General features: G+C 42.2%; 1 protein-coding gene across 1 annotated transcript in view; it reads left to right on the plus strand.

Annotated features, from left to right (window-relative positions):
- Positions 1-3,064: 3,064 nt before the first annotated feature.
- Positions 3,065-21,118, plus strand: part of LOC107674573 (elastin-like) — a 75,542-nt gene continuing 57,488 nt past the window's right edge. The window contains exons 1-4 of the mRNA XM_016468586.1: positions 3,065-3,380; positions 19,088-19,165; positions 19,495-19,533; positions 20,275-20,340. Coding sequence (XP_016324072.1) covers positions 3,305-3,380; positions 19,088-19,165; positions 19,495-19,533; positions 20,275-20,340 — 259 coding nt within the window. The 5' untranslated portion in view covers positions 3,065-3,304. The remainder of the gene's footprint in view (positions 3,381-19,087; positions 19,166-19,494; positions 19,534-20,274; positions 20,341-21,118) is intronic.

The following is a 21,118-nucleotide window of genomic DNA, read 5'->3' on the forward strand; positions in this document are numbered from 1 at the left end:
CAGTTATAATGCACACCTTTTAGATTTTTGATATTTATTAAAATAAACTGTCAAATCATATGTAAATTTAGCTGTTTTTTTCTTTACGAATATGGGCCCAAGCACAAAATATGCCATAATTTAAAGCTCAATAGCATTTGAGGAGAATGACTTACAGCCATAACAAACAACTGTAAAGTGTTCATCTAGGTGTCCAGTATAATGCACACCTTTTACATTTTTGATATTTATTAAATATGGCAACTGTTATGACAATGACATGTGACCTAGCAGTTTTTACATATGGTTTTACAGTTTATTTTATTAAATAGCCTATAAAAAATGTAAAAGATGTGCATTATAGTTTACACCTACATGAACAGTTTACAGTTGTTTTTATGACTGTAAGTCATTCTCCTCAAATGCTATTGAGCTGTAAATTCGTAACTTACTGTAATTTTATTTTGTAGCAAAAATACTGTATTTCATTTTACCGTGTCATTTAACTTGCTGTAGATGTATTTACAGTGTAATGTTGTTTAACTGTAAAATATTGTATTATTGTATTCATTTTTTGGTCCTTTCTTGAGTAATGCATTTTAAAACAATAGAAAACACACTGTTATATTGTAAAGTTCACTGTAATTGGTTTGCTTCACTTTGCAGTTACTGTAAAACTATATGCACAAATTGTAAAATTAGCAGTTCCATTAAAATAACAATGGAAAAAAAACAATGACAACTGTGTAACTTCATATTTTAAATTTTCCCAATGCCCCCTAGTGTAGGAATACATATCTACAGTGTAGATATTAATTTACAGTTTATTTTAATAAATATCAAAAATCTAAAAGGTGTGCATTATAACTGAGAACTACACGAACACTTCAGAGTTGGTTGTGTTACTGTAAGTAATTTTCCTCAAATGCTATTGAAGTTAGAAAAGTATAAACCAATGTTGTTTTTGTATTTTGGACACATCCTCTTTTTGCATGTGACCAACAGCTTTAATTGTTATAGTCAAATAAGTCATGATCTTAGTTAAAGGGATAAATAATGAATATTAAATGTCCTGTACGCATATACAAGCAAGCAGGGTGTGTTGCTTTAATACAGTTTTCTTTGAAAGGTTTTAAAGGGGTCATATGACGTTGCTAAAAAGAACATTATTTGGTGTATTTGGTGTAATGAAATGTGTTTATGTGGTTTAAGGTTCAAAAAACACATTATTTTCCATATACTGTACATTATTGTTTCTCCTCTATGCCCCGCCTTTCTGAAACACGTACGTTTTTACAAAGCTCATCGTTCTGAAAAGCGAGGTGTGCTCTGACTGGCCAGGTATCCAGTGCGTTGTGATTGGCCAAATTCCTCAAGCGTGTGACGGAAATGTTACGTCCCTCATCATACTGTGATGCCGTGTCCCGGCGCGATGAGGCAAAACCAATAAAACCCATTATAAATGACGCATTTGTTGCATCCAGTGGGGAAATAATTATGGATTATAATGACTTATACTGTCTGGACTCCGCTTCGTCCACGGTGAAAGCCGATACGGCGATCGACAGTGCAAAGTTGTAGTATTTCCTCAGCAACGTAACAGAGCTGTTGTGAAAACAAGCGTTGTGTATGTAAACTGTCATAGTCGTACATTTTGGAGTTGTACTCTAACAAACACACACAATCTCGTATCTGTAAACTGTCGTGGGCGTAGATTTTGGAATCCAACTCTGACAAAAAACAGAATTACATACAATACTTTTAAATTATGCACGAGTAAATTAAAATGACACACAAATGCTTTGAATTACGTATGATTATTTTTGACAGTGATTTTATTCCATATTATGCAAATCTTCCCACACAGTAACATAGAAATGTGGAGGCATGTTTAAACGAGGCATTTTAGGAGGGCGTGGATGAGTCTTAACTTTTATAAAGAATATCTCTTTGGGTTTGAGACTTTAGTCTTTGCAACTTTAGGGATCTTATCTATTCACGAACAGTTTGTAACACTCCAAAGAGAAAGGAAAACTTGAAATCGCATCATATGACCCCTTTAATTTTCTTTTTGATTCAGGCCGTCTTGAACTGGTTGGAGTCCTGTATGTATGTTTCTGCTTGAGACATGTCTTTAGATTGTAGGTAATAAGTACATGAGATGCACGTACAGTCAGGCCTCTGGTCATGGCTGAATCCTCGCTGTGAATGCAGGGTTGACAGTGAGCTCAGGATTATGTTTGGGAAGAGTGCAGTAGCTGAGCTGTACCGAGTTTGGCCATCCCAGAGCATCTCTCCGTCTCATCAGTTGTCTTTCTTTATGTTGACTCTCGTTCACTCGTTACAAGTGCAGAATGCTCATGTTTATGAGAATGATCACTTTCTTGTAGCATGCCCAGATTTTTCTCTTTTCAGCAAGAGTTGCTCTTCTTTCATTCTTTTTTACCTGACCACTAATGTCTAGCCTGTCATTTCTATTATTTCGTTTTCTGATTGCAACAAGTTTGCGTGCATTTTTTAAATGCTTCATGAAGGTCTTTTATTACTGATAACATGCAAGCAGTCACACTTTCATCTGTAATGAGTGTCAGTACAGTTACTCCTGGCAGGTGTCACAGATGCATTACAAAGCATTCGACATAACTTTCTCAGAACAATGGGCTTTATTTCCCCCAAGTCTCTTAGACAAACATTGGTCAAGTTTCCCTTTACTGAGCAGCCGTTGGAAAAAAAGACTCGTCATTTTAAAGGAATGAGAATGGTTGTAACTACTTGAGGAACGATGCTTTGTGAGTGAGTTGTTGCAAGGAAGAAACCCAGCGATGGAGTGAACATCACTATCTGAGTACTGATTTTGTTTTATTCCTCTGCTCACATAAAAAAAGTCCTCTTAAAGTCCATGCAAATGTCTGGCAAGACTGTGAAATTCCTCTTGGACGAGAGAGTGGGAAAGCGGGTATCTCGCTCTCCCTGTCTCTCCTATTCTCTCTCGTCCTTCTCTTCCCTCCCCTCTCTCATGTCTTTCCTCCCTGCATGTCTCTTTCTATTTCTCTCTCTCTCTCTCACTCTCTTTCTTTCTCTGGCAGCACTCAGCTTTTTTGGCAGGAGTGACCAGAATAAAAACAGCAACACCAGACATAGAAGAGAAAAAAGTGCAATGATCCATCGAACCAAATGCTTTGCCCTTTCCTAATTACGTCGTGTCCAGTATTATTTTCTTTTTTCCTCCCCATTTCATTTTTTTTTTGACATTTTTGAAGTGGTAATTAACTCTTGGAGAATAAAACCAGCTGATTCGGGGAGGGCCAGTGCATTTTGGGGCGAGATGGCTAACAGGAGGTTTGTGTTGCTCCTTCTCGGATTCATCCTCACAATACAGCTGAGTCCTTCACTGCAAGGAGGTAGGTGTGCACTTTAATGGCTCGTATAGAAGATCCTGAGAAGCATTACTGGTGTAGAAGGTACCCTCTAGGCTTTTTTTCTGCACATTTTGTAGCAACCAGAAGTGTGCATTGTGCAGAGAGTAAAGTTAGAGGACTTGTGCAACCGACGTGCGTTGCAGGTGGTCATGTTTATTACTGATTTTAGTTGTGCATTTTCACTGGAGGTTATAGGGTAGTAATAATATGCGAGCAGCCATACATTCAGTGTAATGAGTCTCACTACATTTACCTTTGCCTGGCATGCTGGCATAACATGGAAGTTTACAAAGCATTATTATACATACACTATGATGCTTAACTCAAAAAATAAAAAAAAATCAATAGCAATTCAGAGACATCACTCAAATCCTGAGCATTACCACCATGCCTGTTTGCTGAGGAATCTGGGCCACATTAATGGGGAAACATTTAGAGTGGTGACATTCACATGATCCATATATGAATATGTTTTGCTTTTGCCTAATAGCATCCAGGTCATTTTCGAACCTAAAGAAGGATGTTTTATTTCTGAGAAAACATTTCTGTGAGTAAATAAAAACATGATATAACCAGTGCGTTGGGTAGCTTAAAAAGTCTAGTAAGTCACAGGATTCCCATAATAAACCTTCATGGTAATACAAATTCACTTATGAGAGGCATATATCTGATTGTAAATGTTTATTTAGGTGGTTTACACCACCAAGCTAAACTACAACGTCCTGTCTTTTTCAATCAAATTCAAAGAATTCAAGCTTGCAAATACTGTAGTACAAACCACCAAATGCAGGCTGCAGAGATTTTACAACGAAATGTCATAAACGTTAACTCAGCTACAGATGTTAGCTGAAGTTCTCCGCCTTTTTGTGCCAGAGTGCTCAACTGGGAAAATGAATGTGGTGAGAGTTGTTTCTCTTGAAGGCCATTCCCCTCGATCGTAGAGCGCTTTGCTTAGCTGATGGGGAGGGTGATGAGTTTGTTAATCGAAAACACAGCTCATACAAACTGCATTTCTGAAGACTGCAGATGGACTCTTTCTGTCAGCTTGTGTAGACTTGACAAATAAAAAAACCTTCCCGGTGGACATCGCTGTCCAGTGAGCCGTGCAAGTGCCCATTAGGTCGGTGTCTTTGGCTTAAGTCACCAGCAGCGTATGTTGCGCTGGATTTGCAAGTACAAACTGTGGTATGGAGCGACGCAATATAAGACAGGGAAGTCAAAAAATCTCCAACTTGTTTCTTTTTTTTGGCCCCATCATTAAATTGTAGTTGTTTTGATGTTCTTGGATGTGCGTCTGTGAAATGTTAAGTCGTGATTGGAAAGGATGTGGGGTCTGTTCCCAGTTTCCAAACAAAGCCAGAGTATTTTACAATGATTTATTTATTTTCACAAAAATACTTTCTTCGGCACTTGCTGATGAGAGCTCTCTCAGCTCATCTCACTGATGCTGAATTAATTTATTACGGAGAAATACTGCTCTTGTTGCCTGTGAGGATTTGCAATTGTGATATGTTTTCCATAAAAGCCATGAGGGCTGCATCTTAATTTCAGCAGTCTGCTATGTTAATTTTACTAATTGTATTTGAGGCCATAAAACAGCTCAGCTATTTTCTCCATACATCTCATGCTCCATGACAATTGCTGGTCTGTTCGACTCAGGCCTGTCTGTAGGGCACCTGTGATATTTGCATGGCGAGAGTGAAAAGTGTCACAGTTGTGAATGGGGAAAATGTTTTTTAATTACGTTTCACCATAAATTTATCAATCCGACTTAAGGGCCAACGCTAAGCAAAAGGGTAATGCTGTTTGTAGGATAAAGCGTATACAAGCATTCAGTCAGATGAACTGACACAAATGAGCCTAAAGTCAACTCCCATTACCTCGTAGAGAGTTTTTTCAGTGCTGTCCACAATGCCCACATTGCCTTCTGAGTGCATTGTTATCCAATGACCTCTGTACTGGATAGTTAGCAAAATTTACATCTGAAATTCAAAGTTCAGAGCCTGTGAGTCTGTTTGGACAGCTCTCGCAGGTGGAATGTTTTCTCTACTGGAATGAATGAGTTATGGGGCAGGTGGGAATTTGAGGGCTTTGGGAAGTTACTATGTCACCAGACACTTTGCTGTTACTGTGATGGTTTAAGTCAAGCCTAAATGTCTCTCTTCTTCCATTCTTGCTAAATGCTGACAGTTTTGACACATGGAACAGCCTCTGTCGGAGCTTAAGGAATGTCATTTTGGAGCCAAAAGGCTCACATCATTCATTACTTTGACCCCATAAAAGTTTTATTGAAGGGCACAAGAGCACCCACTGTGAGACTTCATGTTAAACCATACAGTTTTAAAAAGTATGCAATCACTGCTGTTGTGGAATAATGATCTTGTGGGATCCCAGAGTCTGTTTGCTTTATTGGAACTGGCATTACGTCTAGTGTATCTAAACTGTTGATCGATTGTGTAAGCATACCTAAGCAGTTGGCAGTCACATCATACACAATGGAAAGCCTTTGGTGGAAGTACCAGTTATCATGTATCAGTTTCCCCCCTCACTCTCTTATACCCTCCTGTGGTAATTTATCACTCAGATGTCTGTCATACATGTAACCTTATGACAACCAATCATTTTGTGCTCAGTATCGGGTAACGGTGCTTCAAACACCATTGTTGGTTGGCTATAAGTGCAGACACTTCCAGTACAGTACTGCATGGCAGACGGGCCCCATGTCTCACTCCTGCAGCCAAAGTAATTAGGCTGTTTTATGACAACTGCTCTTAAATGACATGCAGGCTAAGAGAGGAGAGCCAGGGCCAGATGAAAGGAAAGGAAAGCGAGGTCTTGCCTCCTTCTAGACTTGTAAGAATTAAGAAGCCCTCCTTTCACACAGCAAACCTTGAAATAAGGGGAGTGCATTTTAAAAGGCGTAAGTCTCTGGCTCAGAACATCAGAGGAGTTCAATCCATTAGGTCTTCTCCTCATTAACACTCAGCTGGCTCTGCTTGAAGGTATATGAAATCACCCCCAGATCAGATGGCACACCTCCGCCATCAGATGGGATTATAATAAATTGCACCCCCCCCACCCAATCCACAAATTCCCAATCTGATTAGCGTCTCCTCCAGAGGTGCTTTAAGGCAAATGTGTGCTGGGAGCGCCTCTCTGGACTCCATCCTGGAGATCTTGTTTTCCAGAGCTGGCTGTACTCGCCTGAAAGGAATTAATGTCTCGTGGTATGTCTAGTGGCGTGTTGATTGATTTGAACAGAGCGTTTGCCATGCTGTCTGCTGACTGGAGCCACTGTTAGCACTGTAATGCCTGTGATAGACAATGCATATGATGCTTTCCATGCACTATGACCAGTTTATACGCTGGTCTAGCTGGTTGCAGTACAGCCATGATTTTCACCAGCAAAATTATACTTGTTATTAAGGTAGTTTTCTTAGGACATCAGCATCTAATGCATATGCTGGAGACCAGCTATATAGTGAGATTTTTGAAGGATAACAGATGGACAATACAAAAAGTAGCAGAGCAGGTCTGAAGTAGAGATGAGCAAAAGCATAGTTCAACATATGAATCATGCTCATCCCATCTGAACCCCTAGTGCAGGTAGCCTGAAATACCTCCCATGTTTCCTGCTCTTCAGTTAGCAATCCAGTATACAGCACTTGTTGACTGATGTGATACGCTCTAAGCAGCCTTGTATCGAGAGAATAGCGCAGGCCTGCAGAGAGAAGGCCTCTGTAGGGCGTTATATCATGACCTCAGCTCTCAACACCACGCTCTATTGGGCTCCTGCAGTGTTGGCAGTGACTCTGTAGGAATGCTAGCAAAGATAAGCGGCTTCATTTAGCTACATTAATTTATACCTCCCCCTCATTCACAGTCTGAGGTCGTTAACAGATCTGACAGTTTATCTCCCATATCTTTGGCATTTTGAAACATAGCTCACTTGCTATACACTCAAATACCCAACGGTCGCCGGTCCATCATGGGATGGCATTGCTGGGAAATCACAAGATATCAAGGCCATTATGCTCAATGCAAGGTGCTGTGGACCGTATGTAACGCGAGTTCAAATTTAAAATCAGGCTCTTTAGAGTGCTCTTGAAACAGTCTTATATGGGTTTTGTTTACACATCTTCATGGCAGCGCTTAGCATGGTTATCTCTGTTATCTCATAGTGGTGTTAACAGCAGCTAACGACAGCTTCAATGGTCTTAATTACAATAAAGGCAATTTTGTCTGATAAAGCTGCTCACCTCTTAATATTACAGCTCTTGTCTTGTTCCTAAAATTGTAGAACCAATACTCCGTGTTTGTGATATTGCACCACTGTACCTTCTGAACAGCACATTAGAATGTTATTTGCTCTATAACCACAAATTCCAGTGAAGGTAAATGTCAAAGTGAGAGTCCTGTCTACTTCCACCAAGAGGAGACGGAGCCAGGATTTAAACAAAGACCTGCTCTTAAACCAAATCATCTGTTCTGAAACCAGCCCGGATAGCTGTCATACCAGCCAACAACGGGACAGTACATGGACAGGGATTCTGACTGGAATGTGCTTGGCCATGAGGTTAGGGCTTGATCTGAAATCTGGTCTTCTTTCAATCATAATGCAGAAGACCACAGAGTGAACCTGGAAAATCCAGTCTCCATTTTAGAGATATTCAAGGTGGCTTATCATTTGCTGTCATTTGAATCCACTTGTGTGTTCTCAGTGACAGCATATGTTCTAATTATGTTAAACCAGAACTGTACAAACTGTATAGTTTGGGTTTTAGGGTACAGTATGACAATCTTTCTAAAGACTTGATGCAAAGCATCCTCAAATTGTTCATTAAATATATAGACTACGACACTTGAAGCTTTGCCGTGGAAACGCCTCGCAGCGGATCAAAACCCCTCTGGTCGACTGATCTCGCCGCTTCTCGCAGCCGCCTTCAGTGCCCACAGCAGTGCTGGTCTTCCTGATTCCCTGCCGCCATCCGGCGATCTTGAAAGAGCAAATATTAAAAGAGCAAATTTAGCGGTGTTTTAGCAAATGCCGCCCCATTTCTGTCGCTCGTGCAGGGCTCACTAAGTCATGGCGCACCCCCTACTCGGCTCGCCTCGCTGGAAGGGCCTACGCGTCTGCTGGACAAGTGGCCTTGGTGCTTCATTCTATGGCGGTCCTACAGGTCTATCAGGCCAAACTCCCCCAAAGCATGGATGAGTCTGGCCCAGACTTCTCAGCTTTCAAGGAGCTGCCCAGCGCGACCTACCTGGCTTTACGTGCCACCAAGACCACAGCGCAGGCGATTGGCAGGTCGATGGCCAGCTTAGTGGTGCTCGAGCGCCACTTATGGGTTGACCTTAATGGAGATTAAGGATGCGGACAAGGTCCCCTTCCTGGTCTCCCCTGTCTCCCCCTCTGGCCTCTTCGGACCCGCGGTTGAGGGATTCGCAGAGCGCTTCACTGCTACACAGAAGTTGTCCTAGGCTATGCGACACTTCCTTCCCAAGCGCTCTAGCTCTACGGCTGCTTCTAGTCGCCCCAAGTCAGCGCCGATTCAGCAGCCCGCGAAGCCCACACCTCCAGCTACCCATGTGGCTCCCAAGCCTGAGCCTCGCCAGCGCTCCCGCTCTGCCAGACGCTACCCATTTCCGAAGCGTCAGGGACCCCGGCCCAAGTTAGTGCTGGACGCGGCGCCTCAGGCGTCTTCCTGATCTGTGGGAAAGAAAGAGGGGGGGGCCAAGTCTCACTACAGCTGGTCTACACAACCAGGTGCTGTTATAGTGGGAAAAATAAAACATTTTCATAAAGAGAGCATATTTCCTCTTCCGCTTACCACGAGTGTCGGGTCCCCACAAGGCAATCGGCTACCCGAATTAATCCAACCCCTTGCCACACGGGCCGAGGCCTGACAGGCCATCCCCGGAGTGTCAGACTGGGTTTTGGGGATAATAAAACGAGATTACACTCTTCAGTTCGCTCGAAGACCCCTGCGCTTCCGCGGCGTGGTTCCCACCTTGGTTCAGAGCAAGGATGCACACGTCCTGCGCTCCGAGGTGATGAATTTACTGGTCAAAAGGAGCCATAGAAATGGTTACCCCAGGTGAGAGCGAGTCAGGCTTTTACAGCCGCTACTTCCTCGTCCACAAAACGGATGGTAGTCTTCGACCAATCCTCGATCTCAGATGCCTGAACAGCGTCCTTATGAGACGGCCGTTCAGGATAACTACTTTGAAACAGATCCTCTCGCAAGTGTGCCCAGGGGACTGGTTCTTTTCTCTGGACCTGAAAGTCGCGTACTTTCACATCCAGATAGCCCCCCCATCACAGACGATTCTTGAGATTCGCCTTCGAGGAGTGGCATATCAATACACGGTCCTTCCATTCGGACTGTCCCTGGCTCCTCGCACTTTTACGAAGTTCTCTTTCTCCTCTGAGACAGATGGGAATCCGGGTTCTGAATTACCTCGACGACAGGCTTGTTTTAGCCCAGTCGAAGGATGAGCTATTATCTCACAGTTCCCTTCTCATCAGCCACATGGAATGCCTGGGGCTCAGGATCAATTTTACCAAGAGCGCTCTGTCTCCCAGCCAACGGATATCGTTCCTGGGAGCAGTTTTCGACTCGGCCCGAATGAGGGCAACAGTCGCGCCAGAACGTGCACTGGCTATACAGCAGCTCGCGGCTTCTTTCAAAATAGGAGTCGCCCCCTCAAGACGTTTCAGAAGATGCTAGGTCTTATGGCCTCCACGTCTCCAGTACTACAGCTGAGTCTGCTGCGTATGCGGCCCCTTCAGTACTGGCTGAAACCGCTAGTCCCGTCCCACACCTGGCGTCTCGGACGCCTTCATATCAAGGTGGACCAGGCCTGTGTGGCAGCTCTGGCCCCTTGGGAAGACTCTCATTGGATGAAACGAGGTGTGACCCTGGGAATGATCTGCAGAAGGAAGGTAGTCTCGACAGACGCTTCCAACACAAGTTGAGGAGCACTGTACGACGGCAAACCGGCTTTCGGCCACTGGTCGGAAGAAGAAGGACGGCTACACACCAACTGCCTGGAGATGCTGGCAGTGTGTTTGGGCCTTTGCACTTTCTTGCCAGACCTAAGGGGACACCACGTCGTAGTCCGATCGGACAGCATGACGGTAGTGTGCTACATAAATCGCCAGGGAGGACTTTCCTTGAGGCGCCTCTGCTAGAACGCCTCCTGGAATGGGCTCAGCTCAACTTGCATTCGCTGAGAGTGACGCATGTCCCGGGCAGGTTGAACCAAGGAGCAGACGTGCTGTCTCAGAGCAATGTCCCCTCGCAAGAGTGGATGCTCCACCCCCAAACGGTTCAGAAAATCTGGGAAATCTTTGGCAAGGCAGAGGTCGACCTCTTTGCCTCAAAAAACAACTCTCATTGCCCAACTTATTTTTCGAAGGACACAGACACGTTGGCCCACAATTGTCCCAACCTTCTCCTTTACGCTTTTCCCCCAATCGCCCTGATCCCACAGGTAATCAGGTAAATCAGGGAACAAGAGTACAGGGTTCTGTTGGTAGCCCTGCTCTGGAGGAACCAACACTGGTTTACAGAACTGTCCCAGCTGCTTGTAGCAGCTCCATGGCCCATTCCCCTGAGACGAGACCTCCTCTCTCAGGTGAACAGAATGATTTGGCACCCCCAGCCCGAGCTGTGGGCCCTGCACCTCTGGCCTCTCGATGGGAGCCTGCGGACCTCCCCGAGAGTGTTTTAAATACAATATCTCAGGCTAGAGCTCAGTCCACGAGCCCTTAAATGGTCAGTCTTCTCTGCCTGGTGCACGACTCGTGGCGAAGACCCAGCTTCATGTGACATATCTCTGATATTGTCCTTCCTGCAAGAGTTGTCGGACAAGGACCGTTCCCCTTCCACGCTCAAGGTCTATGTAGCAGCCATAGCAGCCTATCACGCTTCTATTGCAGGTCAATCGGTGGGCAGGAACAACCTGGTTGTTCGGTTCTTGAAGGGGTCTAAGAGGTTTAACCCGCCTCGCCCCACCACAGTCCCTACATGGAATCTGTCCATGGTGCTGAGGGCTCTAAAGAGCTCCCCTTTGAGCCGCTACAATCCATCGACCTTCATCCCTTGATGTTAAAAACTGTTCTGCTACTGGCGTTAGCATCGGTAAAGCAGATGGGAGATCTACAGTAGAGACCTGCAACACAACAGGGTGCGGCGCGGGACAACTCTTGATGGGCGAGTGTGGGTGCGGGCGGGAAGAGACTCGTGTGTGTGCGGGATGCGGGAGAATAAAATGATTCGCGGGACTCCCGCAAAATAGAAATGATCTAAACATAAAATGTCTAAAACATATCAATTGTTATTTATGTGTTGCACAAAAGCAAAAAGAACAACTAATAACATTAAAATGATTGACTTGCACAAGCTAGGCAGAGTTTCTATTTATAACACGTGTTTAAAGGGTTGCGCAATGTAGCCAATCACAGACTCAGCTGTTGATTTCTGGAACGCAATGGCCAATCAGAGGTGATTAAGTTAGAATCCACTCACCGCAGTGCTGAAATTGCGTGCTCACGAATCATCTCATTTCAACACACGAAGTGTAGACATTGTGAAAGATTCTTCGTGCATATGTTCATTGTGTTATAACAGAGCTTTATGAGATCGTGATGAACTGAGATGTCAGCTTTTAGTGATAATAAAGGAAGTGCAAGCCCATGCTTGCTTTTCTGTTAAAAATAACAGTGGTTTGTGAATATTGATGCTACCTAAATAACAAATATTTTATTGGGAGCATTTATGCTGGGATGTTGTGGACCATAGGAGATGTTACAGAACCATTTAATGTAAATTTCTTTGATGTGCTGCAAAAAAAATCTATATAGATTACTTTTATGCAGGGTTTTGCGGACGGGAGAGGGACAAAAGATGAATGTCGCGGGCGGGAGCGGGCCCAGAGAAGATATTTTTCTGCGGGCACGGGACAGAATCTTGCGGAAAAATCCGTCCCGCACAGGTCTCTAATCTACAGGCGCTCTCTGTGAGCCCCTCTTGCCTGGAATTCGGGCCCAATGACTCTAAGGTCGTCCTGAAACCAAGGTTAGGGTACATACCTAAGGTGCTCTCCACTCCTTTCAGAGCACAGGTGATAACTCAACCCATGGGAGTAAAAGCCCATTCGACTAGAGGCATGGCCTCGTCTTGGGCTTGGTCTAGTGGTGTGTCCATTGCAGAGATCTGTGCAGCAGCCGGCTGGGCCTCGCCGTCCACATTTGCCAGGTTCTATAATCTGGAAGTCCTGACCTTACAGGCCCGGGTCCTTTCTGCATAATGGGCTCAGTCTTGCCTCAGGGCAAAACCAGTACTTAGGCTTTGCTTGCCTGCGCTCTTGGCCCTAACCGAGTGCTGAGGCTGTAGGGGTTTTCTTTTTGGAACGTTTACTTATGGCTGGGCTGACCTCTGCGAAGCTGCACGACTCAGTGGTCGCTTCAGTCGAAGTAACCTGAGAATCCTATGGCGACATGCCCGTTTATAGAGCCAGATGGCCCCACTCATATTGGCGGGCTCTGGCGGGCTTCATCGCCATAGGCATTGGTTCGCTTTTAATTTACTGCACGAACCAATGGCCAAGGCTTCAGTCATCGGAGAACAAGGAGTTTCCCCCATAGCGTCTTAGCAGATGCAGTACTCGTTCCCGTATCTCAGGGAACATTTTTTACAAGTATTTGTACAAACAACATCCTATCTTTCACTATTCCTCATTATTATTATTGTTTTGTTTTTTGGTTGGAAACATTGGAACTATCAGCTCAGCCTTTGCTTTAGCTATGGAACCTGTGGTGTTTCCCTTCCATATGAAATCTGTAAAGCATGTCTAATGGCAAATCCATTCCTATTACAGTAAGCCAACCAATGTGTGCTTCTGTCGGTTCATCGAGATCGCTGTAGTTCACAGGGTATTTCATAGCCCATTGCTAATGCTGTTTACAAAATTCAAGGGAGCGCTTGTCTCTTTCTGTATCATTTGTGAGGTTAGGTGAGTCCTTCTCAGCCAAGGGAGAATAGAGGCAAATCAGACTTCCATCTTGCTTTTCAAGTGACTTGAAAAATGTAGGACAGTCTGTGCATCATATGTTTATTTGCCTTTGCATTCCTCAAAGTCAACGCTGTCTCTGAACTGCAGCTCGGCTCGTGTCCAGGAGAAGGAATGCAGGGAAGGGTGTTTCCCATCACTGAGATTTACTTTTCTAATTCTCAGGCTCACATCTTTCAGCCGTTCATCATCCTCCTTTTTATTTTCTTCAAGATAGGAATCTAGTGTCAAGATGTGACAAAATAAAGGCTTACCTACCACATTTTCAGCTAAGCATGTGGTCCTTGAGTTCAAAATCATGGATGTATATGAAAATAAAGCTACACAATCAGTACAATAATGATTAACAAAAACAAAAAATCCTCAAGCAGTCAGGCTGCTCACATGTGTTCATTTACAGGGGTTGCAGCTTATACTGTATGTATTTGAATTGAAATACAAATTTTTCTTTCTTTTTTTTTGGAATTGATCAGTTGTAGTGAATGATTGTTCATAGTGACTGCTGCATGCAATCAAGACAAATAAGAGTGTCACTACGTAATTTCCATGCTTCTATGTGTGCAATGAATTTTTATCTGTTTTGATGACTTATATATTTAATCAGTTAATCATGTCAAATCTCTTTCAGATTTCAGATTTCATGATTTCAGAATACAAGGCATTTATTTGCCAAACAATTCACCAAAACAGCCCTAATGATTCCCTGAACATCAATTAAACCACCATTCAAAGCTTTATAAAATTTATTAATTTATAAGCTTGTGAATTACGTTACTGATATGATTTAGATATCTCAAAATCATAGCGTTTCATCAGAGATTCCTTAATAAATTGGTGCCTGTATGAAGGGCCTTAATGAAAAGGCAAAACAGCAGTTGCACTGGACTATAACTACAGTCATAAATGTCACGCTTTTGTAGGATATCAGACCGAATCAGACAATCTAAGATTTGGTCAAAACATGGTTGAAACATGAGGAGCCGAATTCCACAGAGGCCCAAGACAACAGGATGTTCATAAATCAGACCCTAGCACTAGCCAGTCTGAAGCAAGCCTAACCAACTCTTTCACAGAACAGCTTTCAACATTAACAAAAAAGGAACACACTGATCATAACAACACAGGAAGGAGATTGTCAATTTTAGGGCAAGTAATCAAGATTAAATGGTTAAAGAGATGACAGCATGACCCTCACGTGATAGTAAACACAATCACGATTAATATCCATTGCAGAGTTGATGTTATACGGCTCGTTCAATGAATCGCTGGCCGTCTCAGTGAGCAGCCGTAAAACAGTGATTCTGTCCAAATTCCCTTTAAAATCTTAAATGATTCCCTTTGAGCTAAATTGACCTGTTTCCCTTACACTTTCCTTCTTTAAACACAAAGCTGTCCTGATGCCAACTTCTCTGATCTGCTGGCAGCTCGTACAATTTTGTACAATTATTCATAAAAGCTTTTTGTTCGACTGCATGAAAACACTGAATGCAATTAGTAGAGCTAAAGTCATTAACTATTGGAGGAAAGCAAAATTAGCTTCAGCATGACTGACTAAATATGAGGACCTACTGCACTGACTTAAACACTTGACATAGGATAAAAGTGGAAAATTTGAGTTGTGTTTGTTTACATCTTCAGTTTTTCAGCAAAATGTAAATTTAAACATAGCCTACTTAAAGGGGTCATATGATGCAATTTAAAATTTTCCTTTCTCTTTGGCATGTTACAAGCTGTTCGTGAATAGATAAGATCCCTAAAGTTGCAAAGACTAAAGTCTCAAACCCAAAGAGATATTCTTTATAAAAGTTAAGACTTGTCCACGCCCTCCTAAAACGGCTCGTTCTAACACGCCCCCACATGTCTACGTCACTGTGTGGGAAGACTTGCATAACGCCGCCCAAATGTTCACGCAAAGAAAGAAGGCGTAACTTTTATTCTCGCTGTAGTATTGTTGTTGTTGCCGCCGCCGCCATGCCGTGGAGACGCTGTGTGTTTCGTTGTGAAAGCGAAACTACTTTGTTTGGCCTTCCAAAAGAGGACACGACTAGAAATCAGTGGTTAAGTTGTATTTACAACACTGTTCCAGAACAGTTCAACCCAAATATTCAGATGTGCGTAGCGCATTTTATGGAGGACTGTTTCCTGATCCTGGGAGAGTAGACTACAATGTGTCTGTGCACAAAGGCTGTTTCTATAAAGTGGGGCAGTTCCAACTTTGCATGGACAGTCTGGCGCTTCTGACTCAGAGCATGGAAGTACGTTTTTTATATTTAAAGAATTTGCCCCTGATGATTCAAATGTGAGTTTTGTGCAGTGTAGAGTAGCGCTTGTTGTTTGTCGTTTCTCCGATCACAAATGCAGACATGGTTTTATGTTTACGCGGCGCGATACACAACGCAACGTGTAAAAAGACAGTATAAGTCATTATAATCAGTAATTATGTCCCCACTGGATGCAACAAATGCCTCGTTTATAATTGGTTTTAATGTTTTTGTCTCGTCGCTCCGGCCGGACAGGGCATCACAGTATGGTAGGGGCATAACATTTCCATCACACGCTTGAGGTATTCAGCCAATCACAACACACTGGATAGCTGGCCAATCAGAGCACACCTCGCTTTTCAGAACAATGAGCTTTGTAAAAATCGACACGTTTCAGAAAGGTGGGGCATAGAGGAGCAACAATAATGTACATTATGTGGAAAATAATGTGTTTTTTGAACCTTAAACTGCATAAAAACATTGCATTACACCAAATACACAACATAATGTTCTTTTTAGCAACGTCATATTACCCCTTTAAAGCATATTTGCCTTTCATAATTTGGTAATTCTGGTTTCCTCTGAGAGAGTTTCAGATGAGGCTGTACCGCAGTGGTGGCTCTAAAGGTCACTGAGGACAGCCGACTCACTGTAGACGCTAACAGCTTGTTGCAGACAGGTATCTAAGAACAAAATCTGCTCTCACCACTCCAACAGAGACAGGAAATCCTCTGTTTGAGGCCGATACCAGGCTGTGACATGGTTACCGTGGTGATCGGTCACTTCCTGTCCAGAGTGTGTTCAGAGGGCAGACTTTCTTTTTGCACTCAGCAGCCGGCCGAAAGGTGGTTATATTTTCAGTGGAGATCAGTATCATGCTGTCCGTTCACTCAAATGTTCCACCAGACTCAAACACAGCCCACTGTCTGACACGCATCAACACTTTCCCTCTTGAATATCTAACGGAGTGTGTGCTTCTGTTCCCAGTTACATTAAACACTGATTCTTAAGACAACTTTACCTGACATTAGTGTTTAAAACAGCAACATTTCCACTGTAAATGAATTAGATGAGTATTCTTAGCAGAAACATACCATTTGATTTTATATGCCCTTTACATTATCACAGACTCCGGCTACAAACACATGTATAAATAAAGCTCTGTTAAAAGTTCAGTAACATCACACAGAGTTTTATAAAAAATATAATAAAGAATAATTCCTTTATATCTAAATGTTATTTTATTTAAATTCTGAAGCCCGCTTTGAATGGAAGATTCAGTCATTCAATAATTGACCATCCATACCAGTCATTTTAAGGAAATAATTCAATTTGCCTCTCATGAAAATTGCCCAATGTCCAATAATTATTTGCTAACCCTAAAGACCTAGATGATTTCATACCGGCACAGTAAGGATATGAATGGATAATAGTAATTTCTGGTAATATCATTCCATTTTGCGTGTGCCTTTATGAATATTAATGTTATTAAAGTAAATAGCTGATCGTAGATGCCAAATTGGCTGCTATTAGCATTTAAACATTTAAAATGATTTTCTATTGCATTACACACTAAAGATAGTCAAGTCTTCCCCACAATGTGATAAAATTCAGTTTACTGTTACTGATATCAGCAGTACGTCATGGAGACACATACAGCACACAAATGGCACCATTTCCTGCAGGTTTCTTTCAGAAAGCTTGCACCACTGTGAAGGCAAATGAAAACCCAACTTGTAAGCTGAAGTTTTTTTCCAAGAGCAAAAGTGTAGCCTGCCCCAGACTAAACATTTGTGTCACCCCTAATCATGTTTTGAAGCTGTGCGATAATGTTCTGCCCTTGCAAAGCGTGTGAAGGTTTCGGCAAGATGACAGTATATGTAAACTTTCCACTAGCTTATTTAAGATCTTTGTTCCATTTCTTCACTGCCTCATCTGCAAGTCAATGCCAGGGCAATTCACAGCTTGCTTTTGTAGTTTTAATCTCAGCACCTGATCCGTTGACTGTGAATGATTCTTCCCATGTGTGGCTTTCTTTTTCACATGACAACACTGGCCTTGAGTAGCTGTTTTGTTTTATTTGTTTATTTATTTTTATAATAATATATAATATATATTATTATGAAAATAAAGCATCTATAATTCTTTATTGAATAATGACAGGGTATTCGTGCAACTCCATAATAAAAGACCATGCTTACTGCATTGCTGCTAATAAACACAAAAGAAGCGGAGACATATGGATTTGATTAAATGGCCTTCGAGGAACATGCAAAAGCTATTAAAAAGCTTTGTCATCATAGGGTCTGTTCACATTCTCCATCACAATTTTGTGATGCAAACCGGGTCTGGCTTCGAAATGTAACTTTATAATTGATGCCTGGGCTAACAAGACCTCATGGGAGGCTGTTAGCAGTCATAGAGCATTGTACCCAACCGGCCCACCCATCATGAGCCTTTCCCGAGCCTTTCCCGAGCCCATGCACTGTAGCCCACTACATGAGACTAACCTTTCCTTACAGTATTGCTAATGCTAGGGTTCTTACATATCATGTTAATCAATTTGGTTCACAATCAAAATAAGTTTGTCATTAAGTTGACTGGGCAAAGCATTTAGTTTGTACACATTTGGTATACTGTTGATGTTACATAAGGATAAAGCTTTCAGGAAAGAGCACTTTCCGCAAACACTTAACCAGCCCAGACGCACACACATACACACTCTGAAAAAGACTGTTTTTGCTCTCTGCATTTCTCCTCTTCTCTAGCTTACTTCCGAATCGAATTGTCTAATAAACCTGGTATTGTGTATTACCAAATTGTTGGCTCTTTGACGAATTGCATCGTTCCTCTTTTGCAAGTGGCTTTGGATAAAAGCAGCTGCTAAATGCATAAATGTAAATGTAAAATACCACTCATTAAGCTACTTTATAAGGCTTGTGCTACAACTACATACAATGTCGTCCTCTGTAGCAGCAGAAGAATGACAAAGCATCAGTTTCACACATGATGTCCATCCGTTCCTCGTCATTCTGTTGTATTAGTGCTTTAAAGCCTCCTGTTTTGTCAGGGAAGAAAGAAAAGCGAAAAACATGTGAAACCAAAATGAGTTCATTCGATTCTGACCAAAATCACATTTTTGACTTCACTTGAAGGCCGTGTACAATTCCTGAACTCCTAAGGAGTGACTGACATCAGCTAAATGTCCAGAGAAATGCTTTTCAAGGCCTTCAGCATTTTCAGAATCAGATTTCCTCAGAGACACGGCTTTTGTCTGAATTTTTCTCCTTGCGTGTCAGGGTTGGGAAACATGAAAGACAGACCCTGATGATGCTTGTTTTTCTATTTCAGGGGTGTATGTGCCACCGGGTTCAGCTGGAGCAGGACCAGGAGCTGCTGGATTGCTACCAGGTGCTGGACTTTACCCAGGTATAACCAGCTACAGCCATGGCCTGCTCACTGCTTTGTTCATCATTTATACCAAATGACGAAATGACACTGGCCATGATGGTGATTGTGTTTTCAATCAGAGCTCACAGAATGGATTTCAAATACAACATCTGATACTACTCAAGTGAATATCGTGTTGACTTGCTACTAGGTGTCTCAAACAAAACTCTTCACAGTCTTCCAAAGATGTGATGCATTTCACAAGCTTTGTGGTGTCTGAGAATAAAGCTGAACCATCTTCATCTTACATTTGACAAGATGCGAACTCATCTGCACTGATAGTGCTCTAACTTTACTGGTTTTAACAGGTGCTGGGACGTCCCAATACAAAGCAGCAAAAGCAGCAGGTAAGATAATTTGGTTTGACTATAAACACTGTAGGTTGATTTGAGACCATTGAGACCAGAAACCTGTGTTGTTTCTCATCCTTGAGACCTCATTGAATCATTTTATCATCTGCTCTTTTACTCATTCATTAATTCACTCAATCAACCAACCATCCAAACAACCCAACAATCAATCAGCCAGATTCATGTATGCGTTTGGCTGCAGTACAAGCGCCTTGCTCCCATCCCACTAAATCAGAATACTGTTTTTCTGAGTTCCATCCTTTAAATTAAAACTCCAATATTATCATATTTTTGTAATATCTGTTGGCTATAAAGTGAACACTATAAAACCACATGGATATATATACCTATATTAAGGCAAGAGTCAAGTATGAACTGTTCAAGGCTGTGTGGATGAACTGTGGGCAAGCTGCCACTTGTAAATTTAGCTAGTACTAGCAAATACAGTACTAGCTTAGTACTATATTATAAGCCTGATGCTCAGCAAGGATGATAACACTACCGTCTTATTTCTCAAACTCATGTGTTTGCTGACAAGCTGTTTCAGTAAAAGTGAGCTGTCGTTACTAATATAACTGCCATAAAAGTCAAAGTCCACCTGTGTGGCAGTCGGTGAGGTCACATCTTGCCATGTGCAGATGCTGTAAGGAAGTTGATAGCATGTAATGTGTAATGAGGACACAGATACAGTGTGTTATAAGCGTGAGACAGATGCTAATGAACCAATCTTTTGTTCAGCAGGAGGATATGGAGGTGCTGCTGGGACTCAAACAGGAGCTTTAGGGGCTGGAGGTTATGGAGCTGGTAAGATCTCTTCAAGGTCATCCACACTAGTACACTCACTTGCACGCTTACTAGTATGCCAATCCATATACTGAATTAGCAAAGCAATAAAAATATTTTAAAAAGATGTGAATATCTGTTAAACTGTAATTTATTTCTGTGATCAAAGCTGAATTTTCAGCATCATTACTCCAGTCGTCAGTGTCACATGATCTTCAGAAATCATTCTAATATGCTGATTTGCTGCTCAAGAAACATTTCTGATTATTATCAATGTTGAAAACAGTTGTGCTGCACAATATGTTTTTGTGGAAACTGATACATTTGATTTTTCAGGATTCACAGATGAATAGAAAGCTCAAAAGAACAGCATTTATTTGAAATAGAAATATTTTGTAACATTTTAAATGTCTCAACTGTCACTTTTGATCAATATAATTCCTTGATTAATAAAAGTGAAAACAAAACAAAAAACACACTGGCCCCAAACTTTTGAACGGTATGTCTTATTGTTGTGGTAAAAGACATATTTTTTAGGAGCTGGTGAAAAACCTCCTAAACCAGTTAAGCCCACTGAGAATTCTGGCAATAATTCAACAGACCATTAGTCCCAGTGCCTAGACTTCATCAGTACGAGTATACTACACTCTAAAAAAAAAAGGTTCTTCAGCGGTTCTATGGAGACGATGAGGTGCTATATAGAACCACTACCATATAAAGAAACTGTTAAGCCCCTGTATGGTTCTTCAGCGGTTCTTTGGAGTGGTTAAGGTGCTATATAGCACCACTACCGTATAAA

The sequence above is a fragment of the Sinocyclocheilus anshuiensis genome, unplaced genomic scaffold (genome assembly GCF_001515605.1).
Source record: "Sinocyclocheilus anshuiensis isolate Anshui unplaced genomic scaffold, SAMN03320099.WGS_v1.1 scaffold1516, whole genome shotgun sequence".
Taxonomy (NCBI): domain Eukaryota; kingdom Metazoa; phylum Chordata; class Actinopteri; order Cypriniformes; family Cyprinidae; genus Sinocyclocheilus; species Sinocyclocheilus anshuiensis.